This window comes from Panulirus ornatus, chromosome 39, assembly GCF_036320965.1.
Source record: "Panulirus ornatus isolate Po-2019 chromosome 39, ASM3632096v1, whole genome shotgun sequence".
NCBI classification, from domain to species: domain Eukaryota; kingdom Metazoa; phylum Arthropoda; class Malacostraca; order Decapoda; family Palinuridae; genus Panulirus; species Panulirus ornatus.
Genome location: NC_092262.1, coordinates 12,855,497 through 12,878,361, shown reverse-complemented (window position 1 = coordinate 12,878,361; position 22,865 = coordinate 12,855,497). Strand labels below are relative to the sequence as shown.

The 22,865-nt window shown below is 37.4% G+C and overlaps 2 protein-coding genes across 6 annotated transcripts in view; one reads left to right on the top strand and one right to left on the bottom strand.

Moving 5' to 3' along the window:
- Positions 1-1,256: 1,256 nt before the first annotated feature.
- Positions 1,257-21,924, bottom strand: pkaap (A-kinase anchoring protein pkaap). Its single transcript, XM_071685139.1, has 9 exons — positions 21,775-21,924; positions 18,473-18,667; positions 15,951-16,800; positions 11,447-11,570; positions 10,811-10,947; positions 10,063-10,207; positions 6,930-7,038; positions 5,809-6,001; positions 1,257-4,273 (listed from the first exon to the last, which is right to left on the bottom strand). The coding sequence occupies exons 1-9, from the start codon at positions 21,797-21,799 to the stop codon at positions 3,976-3,978; spliced, it is 2,076 nt and encodes a 691-aa protein (XP_071541240.1). The 5' UTR covers positions 21,800-21,924; the 3' UTR covers positions 1,257-3,975.
- A 406-nt stretch (positions 21,925-22,330) lies between these two features.
- The window catches only part of mys (position-specific antigen beta subunit myospheroid), a 38,951-nt gene continuing 38,416 nt past the window's right edge, over positions 22,331-22,865 (top strand). Inside the window, exon 1 of one of the 5 annotated variants that reach the window (XM_071685133.1) lies at positions 22,331-22,489. Coding sequence is in view for 1 of the 5 variants with exons in the window: in XM_071685131.1 (XP_071541232.1) it covers positions 22,708-22,749 (42 nt within the window). In the remaining 4 variants the exon portion in view is untranslated. Of the gene's footprint in view, positions 22,490-22,547; positions 22,750-22,865 lie in introns of those variants that run through there. The other 4 variants (XM_071685135.1, XM_071685134.1, XM_071685132.1 and 1 more) reach the window with 4 other exon arrangements.

The following is a 22,865-nucleotide window of genomic DNA, read 5'->3' as shown; positions in this document are numbered from 1 at the left end:
TGCATCCATAATTGTAGGCAAGTGAAGATTTTACAAGTGCCTCCAATTCTGATTAGAAAAATTGGCATATAGAACACAGAAAAAAAAGTCTGGAGCATTAAAAATTTAAACCTCTGAGTCATATTTCTAGTCCTATTTTGAGTTAAACTTTTCAATGAAAAGTGATAGTAATATGAGGGCAAACCCCATAATACACCTACCTAACATCATTAACTTTGTTCCCATTACAGGGTGGATCAAGTACATACAGAAATGCACCTCTTGTGGGGGTAAATTTTGCTGAATTGGGGTCCCCAATCCCTATCCCACAGACTGGCAAAGGGAACACTTGGCACCCTATAACCCTTGAATTCTAAAAGAAAAAAAAAAAACGGTTTTGAAGAGATACCTTTGGCAGCTCTTTCAACCTTTACTGTAAAAATGTATAAATCATTAAAGAAAGGAGTTGAGGAATGAAAAACTGTCTCTCTCCATGATGGTCTTCTGCAAGCTTTGAAGGAACATATAAGATAACTAGGGATTAGAAAACCCTTTAACCCCTTATCCTCTAGTGGGGTTAATGCCTCTTACCCCTCACTTACTTTCTATTCAGTAGTGGCAACTTACAGTTGTCTGGGTCTGTCCTGTTAATCAGTAACCTTGACTGTGATGACATCATCATCCTGCTACCTGACACATCAGTCATGCTGTCTCATTATTCTTGGAATGTAGATGTTACCCTGATGGTGGTTACTGTCAGCGCAGGAGCCTCTTGATTCACAAAATTTTCGGAATAATGTACACAGTCCATTTACACCTTTTTTAATCTAGATGGGCTTAAGTTTGGAGTAACAAGACCATCACTGGGCCAGTAGCACAGTGGTGTGGTGTTGCTAGTTCCATACGAGAAGCACACATATGTGAGGTGGCTGCAGCTTACTGAATATTGCCTTTTGCATCATGCCAACAGAGCATCTTCTAAGTTCTCATGACACCAGTGGTGCTCAGAAGTATAAGGCATCATCAGTGACATTAAAATGGAAGTGTTCAAACCTTATGAGAGAGGCGAATGAACAGCTGATATCAAGTGTGCCCTTGGACTTTGTGAATTTACCTAACTTACAATTTGTGATAATGCAGAGATGATTACGGGCATGCCAAGAGTGGAACATACCAGTGCATCTAAGACTTTGTATTCCTAAACCTCAATTATGGAGATAATGGAATGAATGTATATATTAGAGTATTTCATATTTCTTAGTATGTGTATACAGTAGTTTTTTTACTTGTGTTACAGTTAGTACAATCACATCAATAATGAAAACCCTAATGTCCAATACTTGCATTATTTGATTTCCACAAACATTTTCAAGAACGTAACAACTGCATAAATTGAGAGGTCCCTGTGCATAACACATGACAACCAGAGAATGAATGTAAGTTAAATGAGGCCTTTTCTTTATTTGTTCCTGCCACTACCTCACTAATGTGGGAAATGGTGAATAAGTACGGAAAAAAATATGTGGCCTTTTTTGTCTGTTTTCCTGGCAATACCTCACTGAAGCAGTGGGTAGTGGTGCTGTTTCCTTTGGGGTGGGCTAGTGCCAAGAATGGATAAAGGCAAGCAAGTATAATGTATATGTGTATGTATATGTATATGCTTGCCTTCGTCCATTGCTGGTGCTACCCCACCCCACAGGAAACAGCATCACTATCCCCTTCTTCAGCGAGGTAAAGCCAGGAAAACAGACAAAAAAAGGCCACATTTCTTCACACTCAGTCTCTAAATGTCATGTGTAATGCACCGAAACCACAGCTCCCTCTCCACATCCAGACCCCACAGACTTTTCCATGGTTTACCCCAGACATTTCACATGCCCTGGTTCAGTCCACTGACAGCACTACAATAGAATCATAGAAGGCTACTTATCTATGGTTGGACTGAGGTGTCTGACACAAAAAGGAAGGCTAGTAAACATTCATATCGTTTGAGGATCCTGAGAATTATGTGACAGTCAGCACAACCAGTATATCAGCCAGAAGGACAATGAATTATACTAACTGGCTGATGGATGGATCCAGACCAAGCTGTAGACCACACCTACTGAAGAGGGAGTTAGTGAAGGGTGAAGACATTAACCTCACCAGAAGGCAGGGGGTTAGATGTTTATAACCCCAGTGGATATCAGAAATTCTCTCATAGCCTGTGGGCAAACTGACCCTGGAGAGAAATGATGTTATAACAAGAATATATCAACCACTCGAGTTTCTCAAAACATGGATTAAGTCTACAAAAATCTCATGTACCTCAGTTCTAGAAAAGAGGTGCCTTATGATCCTTCCTTAAAAAAGGTTACATTAATATCTTAAACAACAGCCACACTGAGACTCTCACTCCTTGTAAGACTACAATTTCAGATCATTAAGAATGTTTTGATAAATCTTATTAATACTATTTACATATACATGGTATAAACATGCACACATACAAACCCATATGATCATTTTTAATTCTTGCTTCATAATTTCATTCCTCATATTTTCTTTGAATGACAGTATTCTTAAATCATTTGATGAGTTAAAGTCAACGTTGTGAAAAGGGAATAACCAAAAAAATCTTAATGTCTACAAGTTTCATAAAATCCTTGTATAAATAAACAAAAATAAATTTGAACATTTGCAAAATATCTTTGCAAAACAAATCACTATGGCAACTTAGGTAGTATATATTTGCATGTACACAGGCATAATTGTGCGTTTGTATTAATGCATGCATAAATGAGTGTGCCTGCTGGGATGAATATTATGAAAGTTTAATGACCCTCCTCTACATTAACAAATATTATGATATTTTCAATCATGACTCTCAAAAATTCTATGAGGTCATATAAGAGAATACTGAGGATTTTATTCATGTGGATAACAAATTCCTCCTTGATTCACAAAAGAGCAACTCACCATGATGACTATATAAACATTACATGGTCACTTCTTAGCAAAGGCCCCTGACTAGCTAATTTTCCTCTGACAGATATTCTGCCTACAGGAAAAAGGACAAAGGTAGGTAGAAAATCTCCAACGTTCCTTCTAAAATGATATACACATTTCTAAAGCTTAAGTTCATGGAAGCAGTGCTCTGTACTTTTCTGTTATTTCTGTGGTTTTTGCCCTGACAGTGATGTCCAGTGAGCATGCAAGAGCCATCACTTCATCTTTTATGTAACTGCCAAACTCTACCTTAATCTATATTACAATAGTTAGAAGCAGAGACAGGGAAAAATTTTGGTAAAATACAATAAATAAATGTTTTAAATGTTTTATGTAGTGGGTATTTACATATATTACAAATAACATTTCATAAAGAAACCAGAAAGCTTGGTATCTATACTCCAGAAAATGCATAATTTGAACACTGCTCAGTCCCAAGGAATCTGGACTGGAGATTTTCTACCTTTACTAAAATGGTTGTAAAGAAACTTAAATGACAAGCTTTCAGTAACTACAAAATGTCCATGCAAAACAAAACGTGATGAAAGCTGATGAGGGAATGGTACGTGAACACATCCGCAACATTTACTAAAGGTTTACAATGTTTAATTATGTCTAAGAAATGGGAATATATGAGAATTCTTACCAAAATAATTAGTGCAGCATCTGCAACTTTAGGCATTTCTAAAAAGGAAGGATCAGAAATGTGTATCACAAAAATTCATAGTTGATGAAGATTATCATCACTCAATGAACAATCACAGTTACAAGACCAATAGTATTAATCATTAAAAATACTCAAATCTCAAATTTCATGCTAAAATACTCAGATCTCAAATTTCATGCTAATACAGCCAGTGAAAATGATGAAACTAACTCCCTCGTTTGTGATGATATTTCCTGTAAAAGTTATTGGTGTGTACACTTAATACTGATATCTTCTCTCATGATAGGAAGATATCACTGATATCTACCCACATGTTGGGAAGACAATACTGATATCTTCCCTCATGATGGAAAGACATCACTGAGATTATCCTGTGAGACTGATGATGGCGATAGAGGTGGCGCTGAGGATTCCATACTTGACCTGCTACTGTGATGTGAACCCAGGGTCACACTGGTAACATCCTTGATGATCATTTCTGCAACTTTGTATGCCATATCTTCTTTAACCTTATCTTCATCCATGTTGACAAATTTCTTTAGTGTTCGTGAGATCTTAGATTCGCCTTTACGATCCGGTTCTGGTTGAAGATCAGACTCAAATTTCCCAAGCTCATTGATAAACCCACAACTCATTTTGCTGTAATAAAAAGTGTTATTGAAATGCCATTAAACAAATTATGAACATGATATCTTGAAATTAAGAAAACAAATTTATTCTGAAAATGTTGAAAATTCTCTTAATTTAAAGGTGGCACCATTGCAGAAGAAAGATTTGCTCAATCTGGGCCTTAATAAGGCACAAATTGCAAAATTCCTTGCTTAACATCACCATGCTTGCCCTGCCTAGCTTTCTGATTAAGATTTTGTCTTATGGGTTATGAATGCAGAACAAGATCTATGTATCATGAAATTCCAAACAATTTCAGGAAGTGTGTGTATCTAAGTATATATTTGTACTCTAAGGGGAGGGAGTTTTACACTTGTGTGATCTCATCTCTTGACTTTCTATATCATTATGGAGCTTGTTAAACTTTTAATAGTTTCAGGTATTAATAGTTTCTTTGTTTAGTCTTTGCATCATTTCTAACCAGCTTCTTGCTTAGCTTCCCATTGTGGCTTCTGACTACTGCAATACTACATCTCATGAAGAACTTTTCAGTCAATATGTGTGCAACCAACCTTTCACAGTCAACATGCATGCAACCAATCTAGAAACCTGAAGGCTGCAATTGGATCACCTACTTCTTTTCTCTACTCCATGGTGGAAAAATGGGAAGTCCTTACCTTCTCAGTGTATGGGAAATATGAAGTCCTTACTTTGTCAATGAATGTAGCTCAGTTTTTTAAATTTGGGTACCATTTTACTGACTCTTCTCTAGATCCACTTAATCCAATCTTTGTACTTTTCAAAGTACAGTGACCAGACTTGAGAGGCATAATCCAGTTTTGTTTTGATACATGTTGTAAGCATCTTACTAGACATTTCCTCATCCATATACTTACATGTGATTTAATACATGCCAGCAGACAATATGCCTCTTTCACAATTTTCCTGATGTGCATCTCTGGTGACAGGCTAGTCACAATACTGACCATTAGGATTTGCACAAAGATTCCTGTAGCTTATTTCCAGCAAAAATGGGCTATTTGAGGGGTATCTGCAGTGTTACAGGGCAGGATAGCATACTGTAGTGTTAAAGAGATGAGGAACTTTGGAAAAGGAGCAAGCTTGTTTAGTGGTGCCACAGAGTGGGTTAAGGATAACACTTTAAGTGGTATGACTGTGTGGAGAGGGGTGCATGATGAAGAAAATGAATAAGAATGAGGTAAAATGGAACAGAGTGAGGGTAAGACAGCAGCCAGCATTTTGTAAGGGGAATACAGAGAATACTTGGGTGAGGATCCATGAATGTGTGAAATGGACAGAGCATTCTTGAGAGGTGCATTTGCATTGGAGAGCCAGGAAAATTTTTTGTCAAGGCCATCCCCAGGGGATAGTTCCCAGAGGGAATGAGGTGTCAGCAATAGAAATAATCAGTTTACATGTCACTGTAATCTTAATATAAGTACAGGCAATGTCTGGCATATGTGATTCAATTGGAAAGAATGGCATAAATCAATGACTAAAGCAAAATTACTGCATTATACCATAACATGAAAAAATCAACTTACCTAAAATTTTTTCTGCGCCAAAGTGAGTCAGGATTAGTGATCTGAGCTTCATCTATCCTCATAGCAAGTGTGGGATCATCTAAGTTTCGGAAACGGTACGGTGCCGAATCCATGGCTAAGAGTGTATTTTGGGTGCTGATACCTGCACCACCATAACTGCTGCTCTGCTCACTGCTGCATGTACTTTCTGAGCCTTTATAGAAAAATATACAGTACATAATTCATCTCATTTTTTTTTTTTTTTTTTTTTTTTAATTTTCCAAAAGAAGGAACAGAGAAGGGGGCCAGGTGAGGATATTCCTTCAAAGGCCCAGTTCTCTGTTCTTAACGCTACCTCGCGGAAAATGGCGAATAGTTTGAAAGAAAAAAGAAAGAATAATTCATCTCCACATAACTTGGGTTATATAATATCATGTAACAGGAATGAATAATGGCAAAACATACATTCCTAATACAGCTGCTATTTCCTATATTCAAGCTCATACATAGTTCAACACAAACATTATAATATACAGCAGAGACATACAGCTCACTATAAGTATTTGATAGTAATATAATTTTCCAGCAAAAAGATTCAATACCTATATTTAAGTTAGCTAAGTAACATAAATTAGAAACAGATAAGGAAGACAGAGTCTATGTTTGGTGGAGTGATGCTTATAACAGGACTGGGTTCGAAGGGCAGTTGTTCAGTGCTTGTTGTGTCATGTGGGTATATGTATAGATTACATAAGTGTTAATCAGGGTTAATATTTCTATTTCTACTTGGGGATTGGTGGTTGGTTCTGGAGAAGTTTGAATGGGAAGGGTCTAATTTGTTCCAAAACAAATAAGAAAGTATAATGAAGTAGAAATGTACTGTGGGTATGTTTATTTTCATGTTCTTTTCTTAAGACAACATTTTTTAACTGCTTGTTCTTTAATAACAGTCATTTTGTCATATGCAAGTAATGTTTGTAATTTTCACAAATAAAATCAAGTGTGCATCAGAGATGTTGACATGGATGAGTGAGCAGGGAAATAAGAGGTGGGTATCCCATAATATGGGAGGAAATTAAGGATATGGTAAAACAGAGAGTTGAGGGTATATCTTTAAACTTAGTACAAGTTAAAGTACCTACCAGAACGTTTTTTGCGACCTAGTAGTTCCACACTTGTCTTAACAGTGTTGATAAGCTCACTCAGGTACTTTATGTGAAGATTAGAGGATAAATAACCAGGCAAAAAATCCTGAAAGGACATTAAAGAATAAATAAACCCAGTACAATATCCTCAAATATCATTTAGCTTAATATCTTACTTAAAACATACTTTCTTTGTCAACATAACATTAATATAATAGTGATAATGTTTTCATTACATCAGAGATGGTGGAATAGATAAGTGCACGGCATGAAATAAGTGGGTAGTACAAATTTGTTCTATTATGGCTATCCCACAACACGGCATGAAGCTATGTGCATGGTATCAACAGACAAATGTGAGCTGTAACATTTGCCTGTCATGCAGTATTGTATTATAGTTAAAAAATAAAAACTTAAAATCAGGCATTTCTTTGTGCAAGAAATGCATGAATTGGGACAACCAATGTCAAAGCTTTCTTCTGTTTCTAGTCTGCTTGAAAATCTGATTTGCAACCATTAAGCAAGGAGGCAGGATAAGAAAGTTAAGAAAAGGTAGAATTCAATGGGATTTTCATCTAACACGACAGGCCAAGGGAAGAAAGGGAGAAAAGCACAGGATACACTCAGAAGGCAAAAACAGTAGATATCATAGGAAGCAAAGGGACAGATGTGCCTCTATGGCACAACTGGAAGGTCATGAATGTTTAATGATGGTAATGTCCGATTAAAAGTTATGCATAGAAGTGCTGATGGATTAGCAATAAATGGCAACAACCCTAAATTTAAGTACTGTGTTAGGTAAAGTGCATCTGATATAGTATGAGTTGAGGAAAGATACCTTACTAGAGATGAAAGATCTCACCTGCTCTATCAAGAGGGGTACATGATAGCAAGGAGAGAAAGAAATCAAAGGAGGAGGTGGACTGGGCCCCTTATATGAGATAGCCATAAGTTTCAGAAAATAGTGGAAGATGGCCCATTCAGACAGTATATAATGAGAAAAGTACCTGTAAGAAAGAAGGGCATAGTGGTTTTGATATTACTTAATCCTTCAAAGATTTTCAAAGATCCAGAACAAATATACTAGAAAAACAATGAAGGAACAATCAGTATGATACATGAAACACTAAAATATGAATTTCAAAGTTATGGCAAGGAACTGATGATGGGGAATTCAATTACAAAAAGATAATCTAGGGAAATTTTAATCATAAAAAGAGATACTACAAGAAGCTGAATTCTCATGGTGATGCAAGTTTTAAAAGTACTTTATGTGTATGAAAATTTCCAATATCATCAGGTCAGTGAACATACTATGATGAGAAGTAAAGATACACCATCATTACTAGATCTTGTTTTCAAGCATACTAGCATGGACACTGAAAATATATATGATACACCAACTGGAAAAGTGACAATATAATGCTTAAGTTTGATTAAGTGGTATAGGAGGAAGTTCAAAGAGCAGAAATGAGACAAGATTTGAGTAGAAGATATAATTATGTCAACTAGACAAAACTTAACATTTTCTAAATCCCTAAATATGTTTCCAATGAATCAAGCTTTCCCTTCGTCACTTAGGGACATCAAGTGTACTGTTTTAATTATATTCTTCCATGAGCAAAGTTGTATTTGGTAATAAGATTTTTGAGACAATACCCATAATAAAGTGCAAATCCTTAATGAAAATCTTTTTTAATGGTGTTATCTGTATAGTGATGTCCAGGTCCTCGGCCCAGTTCTTTAATCCTGGTGCTATTAGGCACTATTCATCCCAATCCAATGACCAGCAGTGATAATCATCCTAGTGAAACGAAATATTTGCTGTAGTCTGAGACATTTTCCATACAGAATTTGTGTAAATTTGGTTCAATGAGTCCATTCATCCAACTGTATATTTTTCATTCTGGATATCAACAATCTGATTGAAGAGCAAGAAGTTTGCAAAGCATTCTAGAAATGTGTGTCAATTCTTCAACTTTTGATGAACAGTGAACCTTTTGATGGAAGAATTTCTTTTGGTTTTGTTCTAGATGACAAACAGTTTGGAGTATAAAAAATTAAGAGCTTGCTGGAACTATGCATTGATGCCCTAAAGTCAAACATCAATTTTTTTTGAGCAACAAAAAACCACGTAAAGTACATGTTTCCTGTGTTTTGTTCTGGATGCCCAATACTTTCTCGTGAAGGTTTAAAATTCTCTTGGCAGGCTGGAGCTGTGTATGAATGCTTTCTTTTCACATTCTGAATTACTAGACCATAAAACATCCTGCATATGTGCTTCTACTTTCCAGCTATCTATGACATATGTGTTAGGTGCATATCCATTTTTCAAGTGTTTTCGACATATATGCTTCCACGCCCTAGCAATCTATGAAGTGTAAGGTGCATATTCATTTTCTATGTTATCAAAGCTTGTGAAATCAAAAAGAGATTTTAAAGGCTTAATTGAACATGAATTCATAAGATAATGGATGTAAGTTTCTCTGGACCATAACTCGAGGTTTCATGGTACATTGATGCTAGGGTTCATGAGACAGTAATTTCAGGCTTCAGTTGAAAGAGGCTTAGGAGTTCCAGTGGCTGGCTGTTATTCCTTATCCAGACTTGTTTACCAGTTCTATACCTCTGCTCACAAACAGCAAACATGCTAAACTAGTTTCCCATTGCAGTGACAGAACATGGCACCTAAGGCTCCATGCTCATGTGCAGCTTCAAAATGTGACTTGCCAATGAAAGGGATATAAGTGGCTCAAGGAATGAAGCAGCTGCAGAGAGTATTACTATTGTTTGTCACGAGAATGGCTAGGGATGCATAAGTTATTGTGTCATGCATGTTAAACTGTCTCTGGTTTGCCACTGGGAGGTAGGAAACCCTTTCCAAAAAATTCTGAAGTATTTTGGTTTCAAATGAAATTCTACTAGGCCTTAGGTGAAGGAATATTCAAGTGCCACTTTTTCTCATCTACTAGGCTTTAGGTGAAGGAATATTCAAGTGCCACTTTTTCTCATTTACTAAGCTTTAGGTGAAGGAATATTCAAGATATCATTTAAAGATCATTTCAAAAGAAACAAATCTCACCATTTGTTTAAACTGGTCATCTGTTAAGGGTATTCTTGAGGTACTTACCCTTTCTAGTATGTGCAATACCACCCTAAGTGGTAAATCAAAGCAGGAGGGCAAAGGTCCCTTCTCACGACAAATGTTTCCTTCCACAATAAACCTTACATTACTGCTGAAGCCTTGAGGGCATGTCGCTTGAAGAGAAAAGTATCTGTAAAAGTACAATTACATCTTGTGTATAGAAATATTTGTAAAAGATGAAATAACATGATCATGAAAAATATTACAGCGCAATCTCTAAAATATAAAGATACAAACCTTAACAAGACACTTCTCAATAAGCCTGACTCTTCACTTGAAAATGTAGTTTTCTTACAGTTTCTTTCAGAGTAAATCTACCATAATTATTTGGAGTGGCAAAAATATTCTGTCAAAATGGCAAACCCAAAGTTGGCAGTGCTAATTACTGTAAAAATAATGGCTACAATTGATATTTAGTGTGTCCTCAGTGCAGAAATTTTCAGTAAATTCTAAAAATATTTCCTTTCAATTAAAGAACTTTTTCTGAAAAAAATACACACACACACACAGACACAAAACTCATATTATAGTATGAACTTCAAAGGATGAGTGTAATTACTGTCAATGAACTACTTATACTAAGCTGTAAAATCGGAATTCTTAATTTTCCAGTGCTGATAACATAATTTAAAAGTTACACCCAATTTGAGCTGAAATACGTATACCATTAAACATAATCTTATCAAAGGTACACCTTCAAGGTGCCTAAACAATTCCTCACAATGTTACTTACTTATCATACAGAATCATAGCATCAGCCTGTGCCTGTAGCGGGTCATACAAGTCTGCCTCCTCCATCAGCTGTTGCCGGAAATTAGATGCAGCTACCCACAATTGTAACAAGTTTTGCCCGCCCTCCTGCTCTACATACTGTAAAATATATTGTAAAATTAAAGAGCTTTTGATGGTAAGGTCATTCCATTGACATGCAAAACTAACATCCCTAAACAAAGTATGGCATGAATCTCAAAACTTTAACAGATGCAATACAATAAGGCATTTTGTGTGAATAAGACAGCATCCCTTCTTCCTGTCAGTCAACTAGGCTGAGGCCAAGAAAACTTCTGACTACCTGATGGAATGTACAAACCACTTATGTTGCATGTACTTTATTTTTCATAACTCAATTCCCAATCTAACAGGGTGGATAAATGAAAACTCTGCAACATTACACACTGCAAGATTTAAACACATATTTAACTTATGGCCAGTGAGCTGAAGTGAATAGTCTTCCATAACAACATAGGCACTTTTTAGTTTTTCACTTTCCATACCAGGATGAATACTCAAGCAAAAGTATCACTTGTGTTAATACCCCCAGAATTCGTTTTTCATTGCACCATTCCTCATTGGCATTTGGAACACAAACCTCCATAAAATAGGGAAATGCTGAGTCACTGTACAAGATATCTGCTAGCCGTACCGACCCACTGGTGAGCACATCAATCTGGTGTTTGAGGTAGTAGTCACTAGCCAGGAATTTGGGCAAGAACCTAGGAAAACAAAACAAAAAAAAGAATAAAACTTTTATGTACAAAAATATATTTCATTACTTCAAGACTTATCTTTTTTTTTTTTTTGCTTTGTCGCTGTCTCCCGCGTTTGCGAAGTAGCGCAAGGAAACAGATGAAAGAAATGGCCCAACCCACCCCCATACACATGTATATACATACACGTCCACACACGCAAATATACATACCCATACATCTCAATGTACACATATATATACACACACAGACACATACATATATACACATGCACACAATTCACACTGTCTGCCTTTATTCATTCCCATCGCCACCTCGCCACACATGGAATAACATCCCCCTCCCCCCTCATGTGTGCGAGGTAGCACTAGGAAAAGACAACAAATGCCCCATTCGTTCACACTTAGTCTCTAGCTGTCATGCATTAATGCCCGAAACCACAGCTCCCTTTCCACATCCAGGCCCTACACAACTTTCCATGGTTTACCCCAGACGCTTCACATACCCTGATTCAATCCACTGACAGCACGTCGACCCCGGTATACCACATCGATCCAATTCACTCTATTCCTTACCCACCTTTCACCCTCCTGCATGTTCAGGCCCCGATCACTCCAAATCTTTTTCACTCCATCTTTCCACCTCCAATTTGGTCTCCCACTTCTCCTCGTTCCCTCCACCTCCGACACATATATCCTCTTGGTCAATCTTTCCTCACTCATTCTCTCCATGTGCCCAAACCATTTCAAAACACCCTCTTCTGCTCTCTCAACCACGCTCTTTTTATCTCCACACATCTCTCTTACCCTTACATTACTTACTCGATCAAACCTCCTCACACCACATATTGTCTTCAAACATCTCATTTCCAGCACATCCATCCTCCTGCGCACAACTCTATCCACAGCCCACGCCTCGCAACCATACAACATTGTTGGAACTACTATTCCTTCAAACATACCCATTTTTGCTTTCCGAGATAATGTTCTCGACTTCCACACATTCTTCAAGGCTCCCAGGATTTTTGCCCCCTCCCCCACCCTATGATTCACTTCCATTTCCATGGTTCCATCTGCTGCCAGATCCACTCCCAGATATCTAAAACACTTTACTTCCTCCAGTTTTTCTCCATTCAAACTTACCTCCCAATTGACTTGACCCTCAACCCTACTGTACCTAATAACCTTGCTCTTATTCACATTTACTCTTAACTTCCTTCTTTCACACACTTTACCAAACTCAGTCACCAGCTTCTGCAGTTTCTCACATGAATCAGCCACCAGCGCTGTATCATCAGCGAACAACAACTGACTCACTTCCCAAGCTCTCTCATCCCCAACAGACTTCATACTTGCCCCTCTTTCCAAAACTCTTGCATTCACCTCACTAACAACCCCATCCATAAACAAATCAAACAACCATGGAGACATCACACACCCCTGCCGCAAACCTACATTCACTGAGAACCAATCACTTTCCTCTCTTCCTACACGTACACATGCCTTACATCCTCAATAAAAACTTTTCACTGCTTCTAACAACTTGCCTCCCACACCATATATTCTTAGTACCTGGTTTTAAATAAAATTTGATGACTTTACCAAACTCAGTCACCAACTTCTGCAGTTTCTCACTTGAATCATCCGTTAGCGCTGTATCATTGGCAAACAACAACTGACTCACTTCCCAAGTCCTCTCATCCACGACAGACTGCATACTTGCCCCTCTCTCCAAAACTCTAGCATTCATCTCCCTAACAACCCCATCCATAAACAAATTAAACAAACATGGAGACATCATGCACCCCTGCCACAAACCAACATTCACTGAAAACCAATCACTTTCCTTGCTTCCTACTCGTACACATGCCCTACATCCTTAATTAAAACTTTTCACTCCTTCAAGCAACTTACCTCCCACACCATATACTCTTAATACCTTCCACAAAGCATCTCTATCAACTCTATCATATGCCTTCTCCAGATCCATAAATGCTACATACACATCCATCTGTTTTTCTCAGGATTTCTCACATACATTCTTCAAAGCAAACACCTGATCCACACATCATCTACCACTTCTGAAACCACACTGCTTTTCCCCAATCTGATGCTCTGCACATGCCCTTACCCTTAATCAATACCCTCCTATATAATTTCCCAGGAATACTAACAAACTATCTCTGTAATTTGAGCACTCACTTTTATACCCTTTGCCTTTGTGCAATATATCTCTTTTATTTCTTTTATCATATTTAGTCACTGTCTCCCGCGTCAGCACAAGGAAACAGACGAAAGAATGGCCCAACCCACCCACATACACATGTATATACATAAATGCCTAAACATGCATGTATACATACCTATACATTTCAAAGTATACATACATATACATACACAGACATATATAAATGTACATATTTATACTTGCTGCCTTCATCCATTCTCACCACCACCCCGCCTTACATGAAATGGCACCCCATCCCCTGCATGCACGAGGTTGCACTACAAAAAGACATCAAAGGCCTCATTCGTTCACACTCAGTCTCTAGTTGTCATGAGTAATGCACTGAAACCACAGCTCCCTTTCCACATCCAGGCCCCATAGTATACTGTAATACTTCTTTTGCACTGAACCACAACATTCAGAGAGTCTTAACCAAAGACATTCATTCACATAAGTCATCCTTAACCCTTTCCCCATGGGACAGGGTTTCCATTGATGCATTCATTTATATGAATGAAGGAGCTTCTGTTATAATTTGCTTGCCACAGTGACCACATCTCATGCTCCATTACTCAAGTTTTATGATTCATTAAAGCTTGTACTGTAAAACAAATACCAGAGATGTGGTATATCAACAGACTAACAGTGTTGGAGACAATAATACACACATGCTGAAAATAAGTAATGAAAGTGGCCTTGAAACAGCATGAAAGCATAATTTTGCTCCTCCTCTGTTAATTTTGGACCTGCAACAGAGTGAGTCAATTTTAGAATGCTTTTGCACTATTTCACAGTTGCTTAGGTATGTTTTATATATCTGGTGGTGTACATTTATATCACGGGCCACCATGGAACTTTAGACATGCTGGTTTGTTTATCAGTGGATTATCTAGAAACAATTGTGCAGTACTGTCTTCAACTGGGATGAGCTGGGCTTCTTTTTTTTGGCATATTGGTGGTATTATATTTTCTATCTGTCTATTCAACAGCTTCATAGTTAGTAAAGTACATTCTACTTTTTCTGAAGAACATTTCCATGTCACATATAGTATGAGGATTTAAAGTACTACAATGACTGCATGCAAAAATACATAACTGCTCTTAAAATAACTAAAAAAATTTGACATGATGAAGAAGCAAAGAAATATAATGGCACTTTAAATGATTAAAAAGGTCTTTGGTGAAGGGATATCTTCTTAGAAGACAAAACACAAATTGTGTTCATGAGGCATACAAGAGCATACAAGAAATCAACATCTCCCAGCAATATACTCTTTCATCTTCCATTCTAATCCTAAGTCTCCATCAAATCCATAAGTAGTTTATTCAATTCACACTTATAGTTCCCTATTTACATGTACTCAAATCATGTATACATCATTTTAGAATAATATTCTACATTCTTTTATGACTTTTTTGGTATTCCCGTTTTATATTCACTATCAAAAAAGGTACTCTGTTTCTTCTAAAATTACCATTTCATTATCTCTTTTACTCTAAATGATAAAGTTCTGGAAAAAATCTCATACATAATGCTCTCACATATACGATTCTGTACACAGATGACTTTTACTTATTAAAAGAGGCCTCTATTATTCATAAAAACTTTTCACTGTCTCTCAGAGGTTTTCCTTAAAATAACATTTTATTCCTCATGAAATGAATAGTATACTGTATACTCATAAAAGAATTAACTTCTATAAAGTCATTAACCTTCATATATCAATATGTTCACAAAATTTTTCAAATAAGCTCATTGTAAAACTCCACTGCATAGTCAATTACTATATTCTGAACATATATAAATTCAAAACATATGGTCTTTATGAATACTGAGTGTACTTTTCAAGATTACAGGTACTCAAAAATATTAAACATCTGATTTATTCACAGTTTGAAGATACTGCAAATCTTACAACTTAAAATCAATGTGTCTTAAGATTTCCAACTAATAGTAATTTTTCATACACTAAAATGCAGGGAAAATGATTGTGTCATTTAAAAATAATACATAACAATCATCATAGATTAATTATTCTTTTGAAGTTTCTCTTATATACTTGTAAATTAATTATCCTCGTGAAGGTTTCTCTCTTGTACTCTTACATTATAATTAACATGAGCCACAAACACAACCTAGGAACTTAACTAGGAACTTACTCTTTTTCCAGAACATTGAACACTATCTTCTGAGCTGGCATGAAGCAACCGGGATCAATATCTTCCTGCACAACCAAAATACTTTTCTTAATATTCTCGATAGTGGTACCATCCACTCCCACTGATAGTTCAGCATCCGTTGCAACATATTTGGTAAATATTCTCATGGCATCATCAGCAATACTTTGTCTCAATTTCTGTACTCTTAGGCAATATGAGGCACTTGGACTGGAAAAACTTCTCTCATCTACAGTTTTGTCCTGTAATGAATTTCTTTTTTGCATTTCATCACTCTTTAATGGAATTATCACATTTTCTTTTTTTCTAATACTATTTAGTCCTTCCTCAGACGTTCGAGCTTGACAAGTTAACACACTGGAAGAGCTTCCATCAGGACTACTAAGAGGAGTTATGTCACTAGCATTTTTTATACTGCTTACCAAATCTGGCAAAATTAGACCTTTGTCCCGAAGATGAAGATTTTTCCTCGTGCATCCCGACTTAACTTTTTCATGTAACTGTTTATCACTAAGTTCACTAGTATCATCAGTTACTGTTCTCTGATCCTTTCGAATACCTGTACTAAAGTTCTCTTTATCATATTCAAAAGCAATATTACTACTTGTGGAAGCAGGTTTGTCTAAGGATCCATGTAATTCCTGGCTGTTAATACGTGTTACAGCTGCAGCTCTGAAGCTGTTGGCATCCAGCCAAAATCGAGCATATTTGTCTGCATTCCAACCTTGAAGAAATTGAAGGAAATAGGGGAGAGTTGAGGGACTGTTCAGAATGTCTTCCACTGTCTTCACAAACTGTGACTGAACAAGAAGTGGGTCTGCTCTATCTTGCCCTGTAAAATTTTTCAAACTTTAGAAAAAATATCATTCATGCATCAAAACATATATCTATCCGGCTAATGACAGATAATTAAATACTTGACTGTCTTAATACCATATAAACATAACCATAACTAAGTCTAAATATCTTTCACTAAAAATGTAAGTTCTGAAATATGAGAAACCATTTCTCAACCACAGGCAGTATCCTATAAGCATCTTTATGTCCTCCTAGATACTCACTGGTTTTTCATCCTTCAAGCCCCCCATTTCTCATGGACAAACGGAGCCCGAAGAGCAACTAAAAAAGTGCTTGCTCAGTAGGGAATGAAACACTGTTTTTCCCCTTTAAAACATGGTATATCTATGAGGATTCATCCCATTCAACCAACATAAATTAATCCAATGAATACTTCTCAGCTGGATTAGAATCCTTCATACACTTCCCAGTTATTCTTAGTGTCACAGATATAGTATTTCTAAATTATTATTTTATATTTATTATTTCATTATACTTAATCGCTGTCTCCTGTGTCAGCGAGGTAGCCCACACACGCACATAAACATACCTATACATTTCAACGTATAAATACATATACATACACAGACATATACATATATACACATGTACATATTCATACTTGCTGCCTTCATCCATTCCTGTCGCCACCCCACCACACATGAAATAGCACACACACACACTGTGCAAAGTAGTGCTAGGAAAAGACAAAAAAAGCCACATTCATTCACACTCAGTCTACAGCTGTCATGTGTAATGCACAGCTCCTTTTCCACATCCAGGTCCCACAAAACTTTCCATGGTTTACCCCAGATACTTCACATGCCCTGGTTCAATCCAATGACAGCACGTCCACCCCGGTACACCACATCGTTCCAATTCACTCTATTCCTTGCGCGCCTTTCACCCTCCACCACTAACACAGCTTAAAGCTGTTCTTATTATGGTAAAGACATTTACAGAAATACAGTGCTTTAGAACATCAATTTGGTGTCAAAAACATTTTCAGTAAAATTTCAGTGGGAACACTTGCATCCAGGACATTCTCATGCCAATATCCGACAATGCCTAGTTTCATAAGTGTAACATATTAAAGGTTTTCTTATCTTAGGAAAGAAAGCAGCTAGATAATGTTCTGCAGAGAAAAAGATCAGTAGAAAGAACATAAGCGTTAATGAAACAAATGGAAAGAGTCAGTTCTATTTGAAGAGAAAGGGTCTAGGAATGATTCAGTACTAGTACTGACTGAAACCTCACTCTTGCTAGCACCAAAGCCAGACAGAACCCTAGTAACTCTTTGAATTCCATTACATCATATACTGGCAGCAAATATGCATTATGAATTTTACCAGACTCCCATTCAAAGAGATCTGAAATGAGAAAAGGAAGTTGAGTAAAAGTGATGACAGGAGGCATAAAAGAAGATTGGTAGTGGGTACACGTAATGAGACTGCTGAACACTGGTCTGGTGGCTTAATGATACAGAAAGTAAGACTAGAAATTCTGACTTGGAAAGTACTGGGATGGATAGCTGGATGGAACTGGGTACCATTATAACACTTACTAAGCTGCTGTGCTGTCCATAACCATTCTATTTCTGATAAGGTGTTTAAACAATGATTACTAACAAACTGAAGACCTTATCTAAATAAAAAAATCTTACCCACCCAATTCAGAAATAAAGAGTTGCTCCTCAGCCTGAGTGATGAGGTGTGCTAATGGCTGAGTGACTTGGGGAGGGTTGACATTGGAAGCTTCCAAACCCTGGCACACTGGGGAAGTGCTTTGTTGTAATTGTTGCGGCGAGATTCCTTGCATATGATGGTTCACATGATTAGGAGCCCCTCCACCTGCTCCTCCACCTACAAACAAGAAGTTGTAATAAAATAAAGCATAATGAAAAATTGTATGTCTCAAGCAAGTTTTGGTTACTGATAGGTTACTCTAGAAATTGCAGATATTACACTTCATACTAGCCCTGATGTGCTGTTAGATGAGAACAAATGAAAAAAAATATATATATTTTAAGAAAAACATTTTTGAGAAAAAATATGGTAGGTTTAATAAATGAAAACCATTTCTGTATGTCCTGTGAGCATTTGAGAGGTATTTTGTTCATGGGGATTAAACACTGACACCCAGCCTCCTCACAAAATCTTCAACTATTGTGAATCACATGAGATAAAGGAAGTGGCCATCAGTTGGATGAAAGAACATACAGTAACCTGTCAAGACAATATGGCATCACAACTCACCTGATGCTCGTACTCTAACCCACCCCAAGTCATTCAGGTGATCACATCTACGTAATATTCTGATTATGCCCATCATTAATAATTTCATTTTCAGGATGTGATTTTGCATTACAAGTGAAGCTAATGAATGAATGTGAGAATGCAGCCATTCTTCGCCTGTTCCTGACACTACCTCGCTAACGTGGGAAATGGCAATCAAGTATGAAATAGAAATACAGTTTTCAAATGTCAATAATCCTTTTTTGATGGCATTGTTTGCACTTCATTCAGATCTCATACTTCCACTCAATCCTTATCTCTTCCAATATCCATGAGATTACACTTTTCTGAGAACTTTAACTCAACTTTTACTCCATTTTTTCATATTCATAAGGTCCTCTTGCAGTCTGTATCAAACTTCTTGGCTTGCTTTAAAAATGAAAATTTTATAATCAGTAACGGTGTAGATCAGTACTCTACTGACTTGCTTTAGAAGGCTGTTATTTCAATATATATATCTATTTAATGTATTTATTTATTATACTTAATCGCTGTCTCCCAAGTTAGGGGGGTAGCACAAGGAAACAGACGAGGAATGGCCCAACCCACCCATATACACATGTATGTACATAAATGCCCACACATGCACATATACATACATATAAATTTCAACATATACATACATATACATACACAGACATATACATATTCATTCTTGCTGCCTTCATCCATTCCTGTTGCCACCCCACCACACAAGAAAGAGCATCCTCCCTTCCAGCGAGGTAGTGCCAGGAAGACAAAAAAGGCCACATTCATTCACACTCAGTCTCTAGCTGTCATGTGTAATGCACTGAAACCACAGCTCCCTTTCCACATCCAGGCCCCACAGAACTTTCCATGGTTTACCCCAGACACTTCACATGCCCTGGTTCAATCCACTGACAGCACATCCACCTCGGTATACCACATCGTTCCAATTCACTCTATTCCTTGCACACCTTTCACCCTCCTGCATGTTCAGGCCCCAATCACTCAAAATCTTTTTCACTCCATCCTTGCCCCTCCAAGTTGGTCTCTCACTTCTCGTTCCCTTCCACCTCTGACACATATATCCTCTTTGTCAATCTTCCCTCACTCATTCTCTCAATGTAACCAAACCATTTCAATAAACCCTCTTCTGCTCTCTCAACCACACTTTTTATTACCACACATTTCTCTTACCCTATTATTACTTAATCAAACTGCCTCACACCACATATTATCCTCCAACATTTCATTTCCAACACATCCACCCTCCTCTGCACAACCCTATATGTAGCCTAGGCCTCGGAACCATATAACATCGTTGGAACCACTATTCCTTCAAACATACCCATTTTTGCTTTCCGAGATAACATTCTCACCATTCACACATGGAATTTCATGCCACCCAAATTTTGCCTTGTTCACTCTTACTTGTTGTTCTATTCCAGTTACAAATGCCATAGTCCATCTTAAGACTAAACTTTCTATTCCATATGCTGATAGTTTAGCTGGCTAAAAGATTTTCATGTGGTACCTTAAATTCATTTTGAAAACTGAAGTAAATGCAATCTTTACCCTTATTGAGAGTTTCAGTCCATACGCCCAACTTAAGAGGCTGAACATTAAGAGATCTCCCAGTTAGGCACCAGAAACTGCTCTTCATAAAAAATATCATGTCATCACGTATTTCATAGCAGGTTCTCTTATGCAGGTTTCAAGGATTTTACAAACCACCGAGGTCAGATTCCCTGGCAATATATTCCCATTGGCATATATTACTTTCTGCTGTATTGCACATATTGCACCGATTTTTTCAGTCTTCTATTAATTTCCACTTTCTCACAAATCTCTCAAACAACTCAGTTAATGGTCCAGCTCGGGAACTCACTGTCTCTTTCATGAATCTTGGGTGTATCTCATCCAGGCCCGGAGATTTCTACTCATTTATCTTTTTAGGTTTCTTAAGTGTGTGCATTCTTTGTGCACAGTGAAAAATGAAATGGTGTTCTCACTTATATACCTTCTGTTAGTATACCAGGTATACCATCACTGTACCATTACAGATGTATTGCCTTGGATCTTATGCATTCTGCCTGTATTTTTTTTTAACTCTGTATAAAAGGCATTCTTCAATGTTTACGATCAAGCTTATTTTTGGTTTACTAAACAAAATCTATGAGAACAGTTAAGGATCCTGAAGCTACAATCACAAAACCACTTTCTTGATGAGATTGAAAATATATAAAAGAAGGTCCTGACTTCAGACGAGACAGAGAATCACATGCAAATGGAATCATCTTCCACATCATGTAATAATTATTACCATTACACACGAATTAAAAGTCTGACTTGATAAATACTTACTATAAATAGGTAAATATCAGGATGGGTCTATATATACATATACCCATTAACCCATACGTATAAACGTGAGAGTATAATTGCCAAAACATATACCATGACCTGATCTAATCCAACGTACTCTATAATAACTTAATATTAGCACTGGTAGTGGAAGAGAAGTCTACTAAACGCAACTAAATTCACTGAAATGATTTCCCCCACCAGTGACTGTAAAATCGCAACGCCCCTGAAGTATATGAGACAAGTGCCCCCACTTTAAAATACAATGTCTACATTAACATAGCCCGGCCTGGGTTATATTCCCCTGAAGCAGCACCATCTTCTGAGGGCTTGTGAGGCGAACTTACGAATCTTCTTCCAGAGGGATGTCATTGCGTGGTAAGTGTCATGGAAAATGAGCTTTCATCACTAATTTGACTCGCTTCCTGTCCACAGCTGACCGAGGAAAACAACAAACTGTAAACTATACGAGAGTAAACTGGGGATTGATGAAGGAATCAGATGCCATATTGGCCACACCCAATCCTCAGGTAAGGTTTTGGGCAGGTCAAATATAAAATCCACTCCTGTGTGGAAGTCTCCATGCTCTCACTCATATGTCGACAGCTACCCTCTAATATTAATTTTTCTTTGCATGTTTAATGTTAATTCGCAATTTCCGTTAAGAATAAAAGGACATGTAAATAAGGCTCAGTTTTGACACACAATGTTGTAAATAGGAATGATTTTAATATTTCATTTCTTGGGAAGAAAAGACGTAATTTGGGCTGTTTAATATTTCTCTAAACACCCAACTGTATCTCGTTATTTTAGCACATAAGATGGACAATATGGCCTGCAGTGCTGCTGGAGGAGAATGAGATAAAAGTTACTAATGTTATCAACAGGAAATCCTGACTCTCTGGACTGCATGACGTCACAGATAGGGGTGTTTGTTTTCCATTTTTAGCCGTGATTTGAGGAGCCTCGCCCTCCTTAATTAGTAGATTTTAGTCACGTACAACACCTTGACCGTGCAAGTAGATGGCTTAGGAAATAATTCCTCATCCCCGGACTATACAGGTAAGGGGGAAGGACGATATTAATGCGGGAAATGGCATGAGGAAAGGGATGAAAGGTTCAGATGGAGGAAGGGGCGACGCCTGGGTCCTTCTCACAACCCCTCAGTCCACCCCACTCACTCATTCTCGGAAGTTGACTCACGCTCACATTAACTCGCCTTCCATGATTTCTTCGGAGTCAAGCTGTGGGTGAGGGACTCCAGTGGGTCACAATTGTAAATGTGGACGTGTGACTGTGGCGGTGGATCAGTTTCTGTCGAGGTAAATGGAGTCTTTTCCCCCGCTGCCCATCCCCAGGTGTGGGAGAGGTATAGTACGGTTAAGGTGATGGCGTGTAATAAGTTGTGATTATGTTAATTTGGTGATTCTGCGAGTGG

Bases quoted from the DNA above. Each gene is read 5' to 3' on its own strand.
- pkaap (XM_071685139.1), bottom strand. From the start codon at position 21,799: ATGACATCCCTCTGGAAGAAGATTC. The intron at 10,948-11,446 runs GTTTGTGTTCCA...TATATTTTACAG, and splicing joins CATTTCCCTATTTTATGGAG to TATGTAGAGCAGGAGGGCGG. The intron at 10,208-10,810 runs GTAAGTAACATT...GTACTTTTACAG, and splicing joins GCTATGATTCTGTATGATAA to ATACTTTTCTCTTCAAGCGA.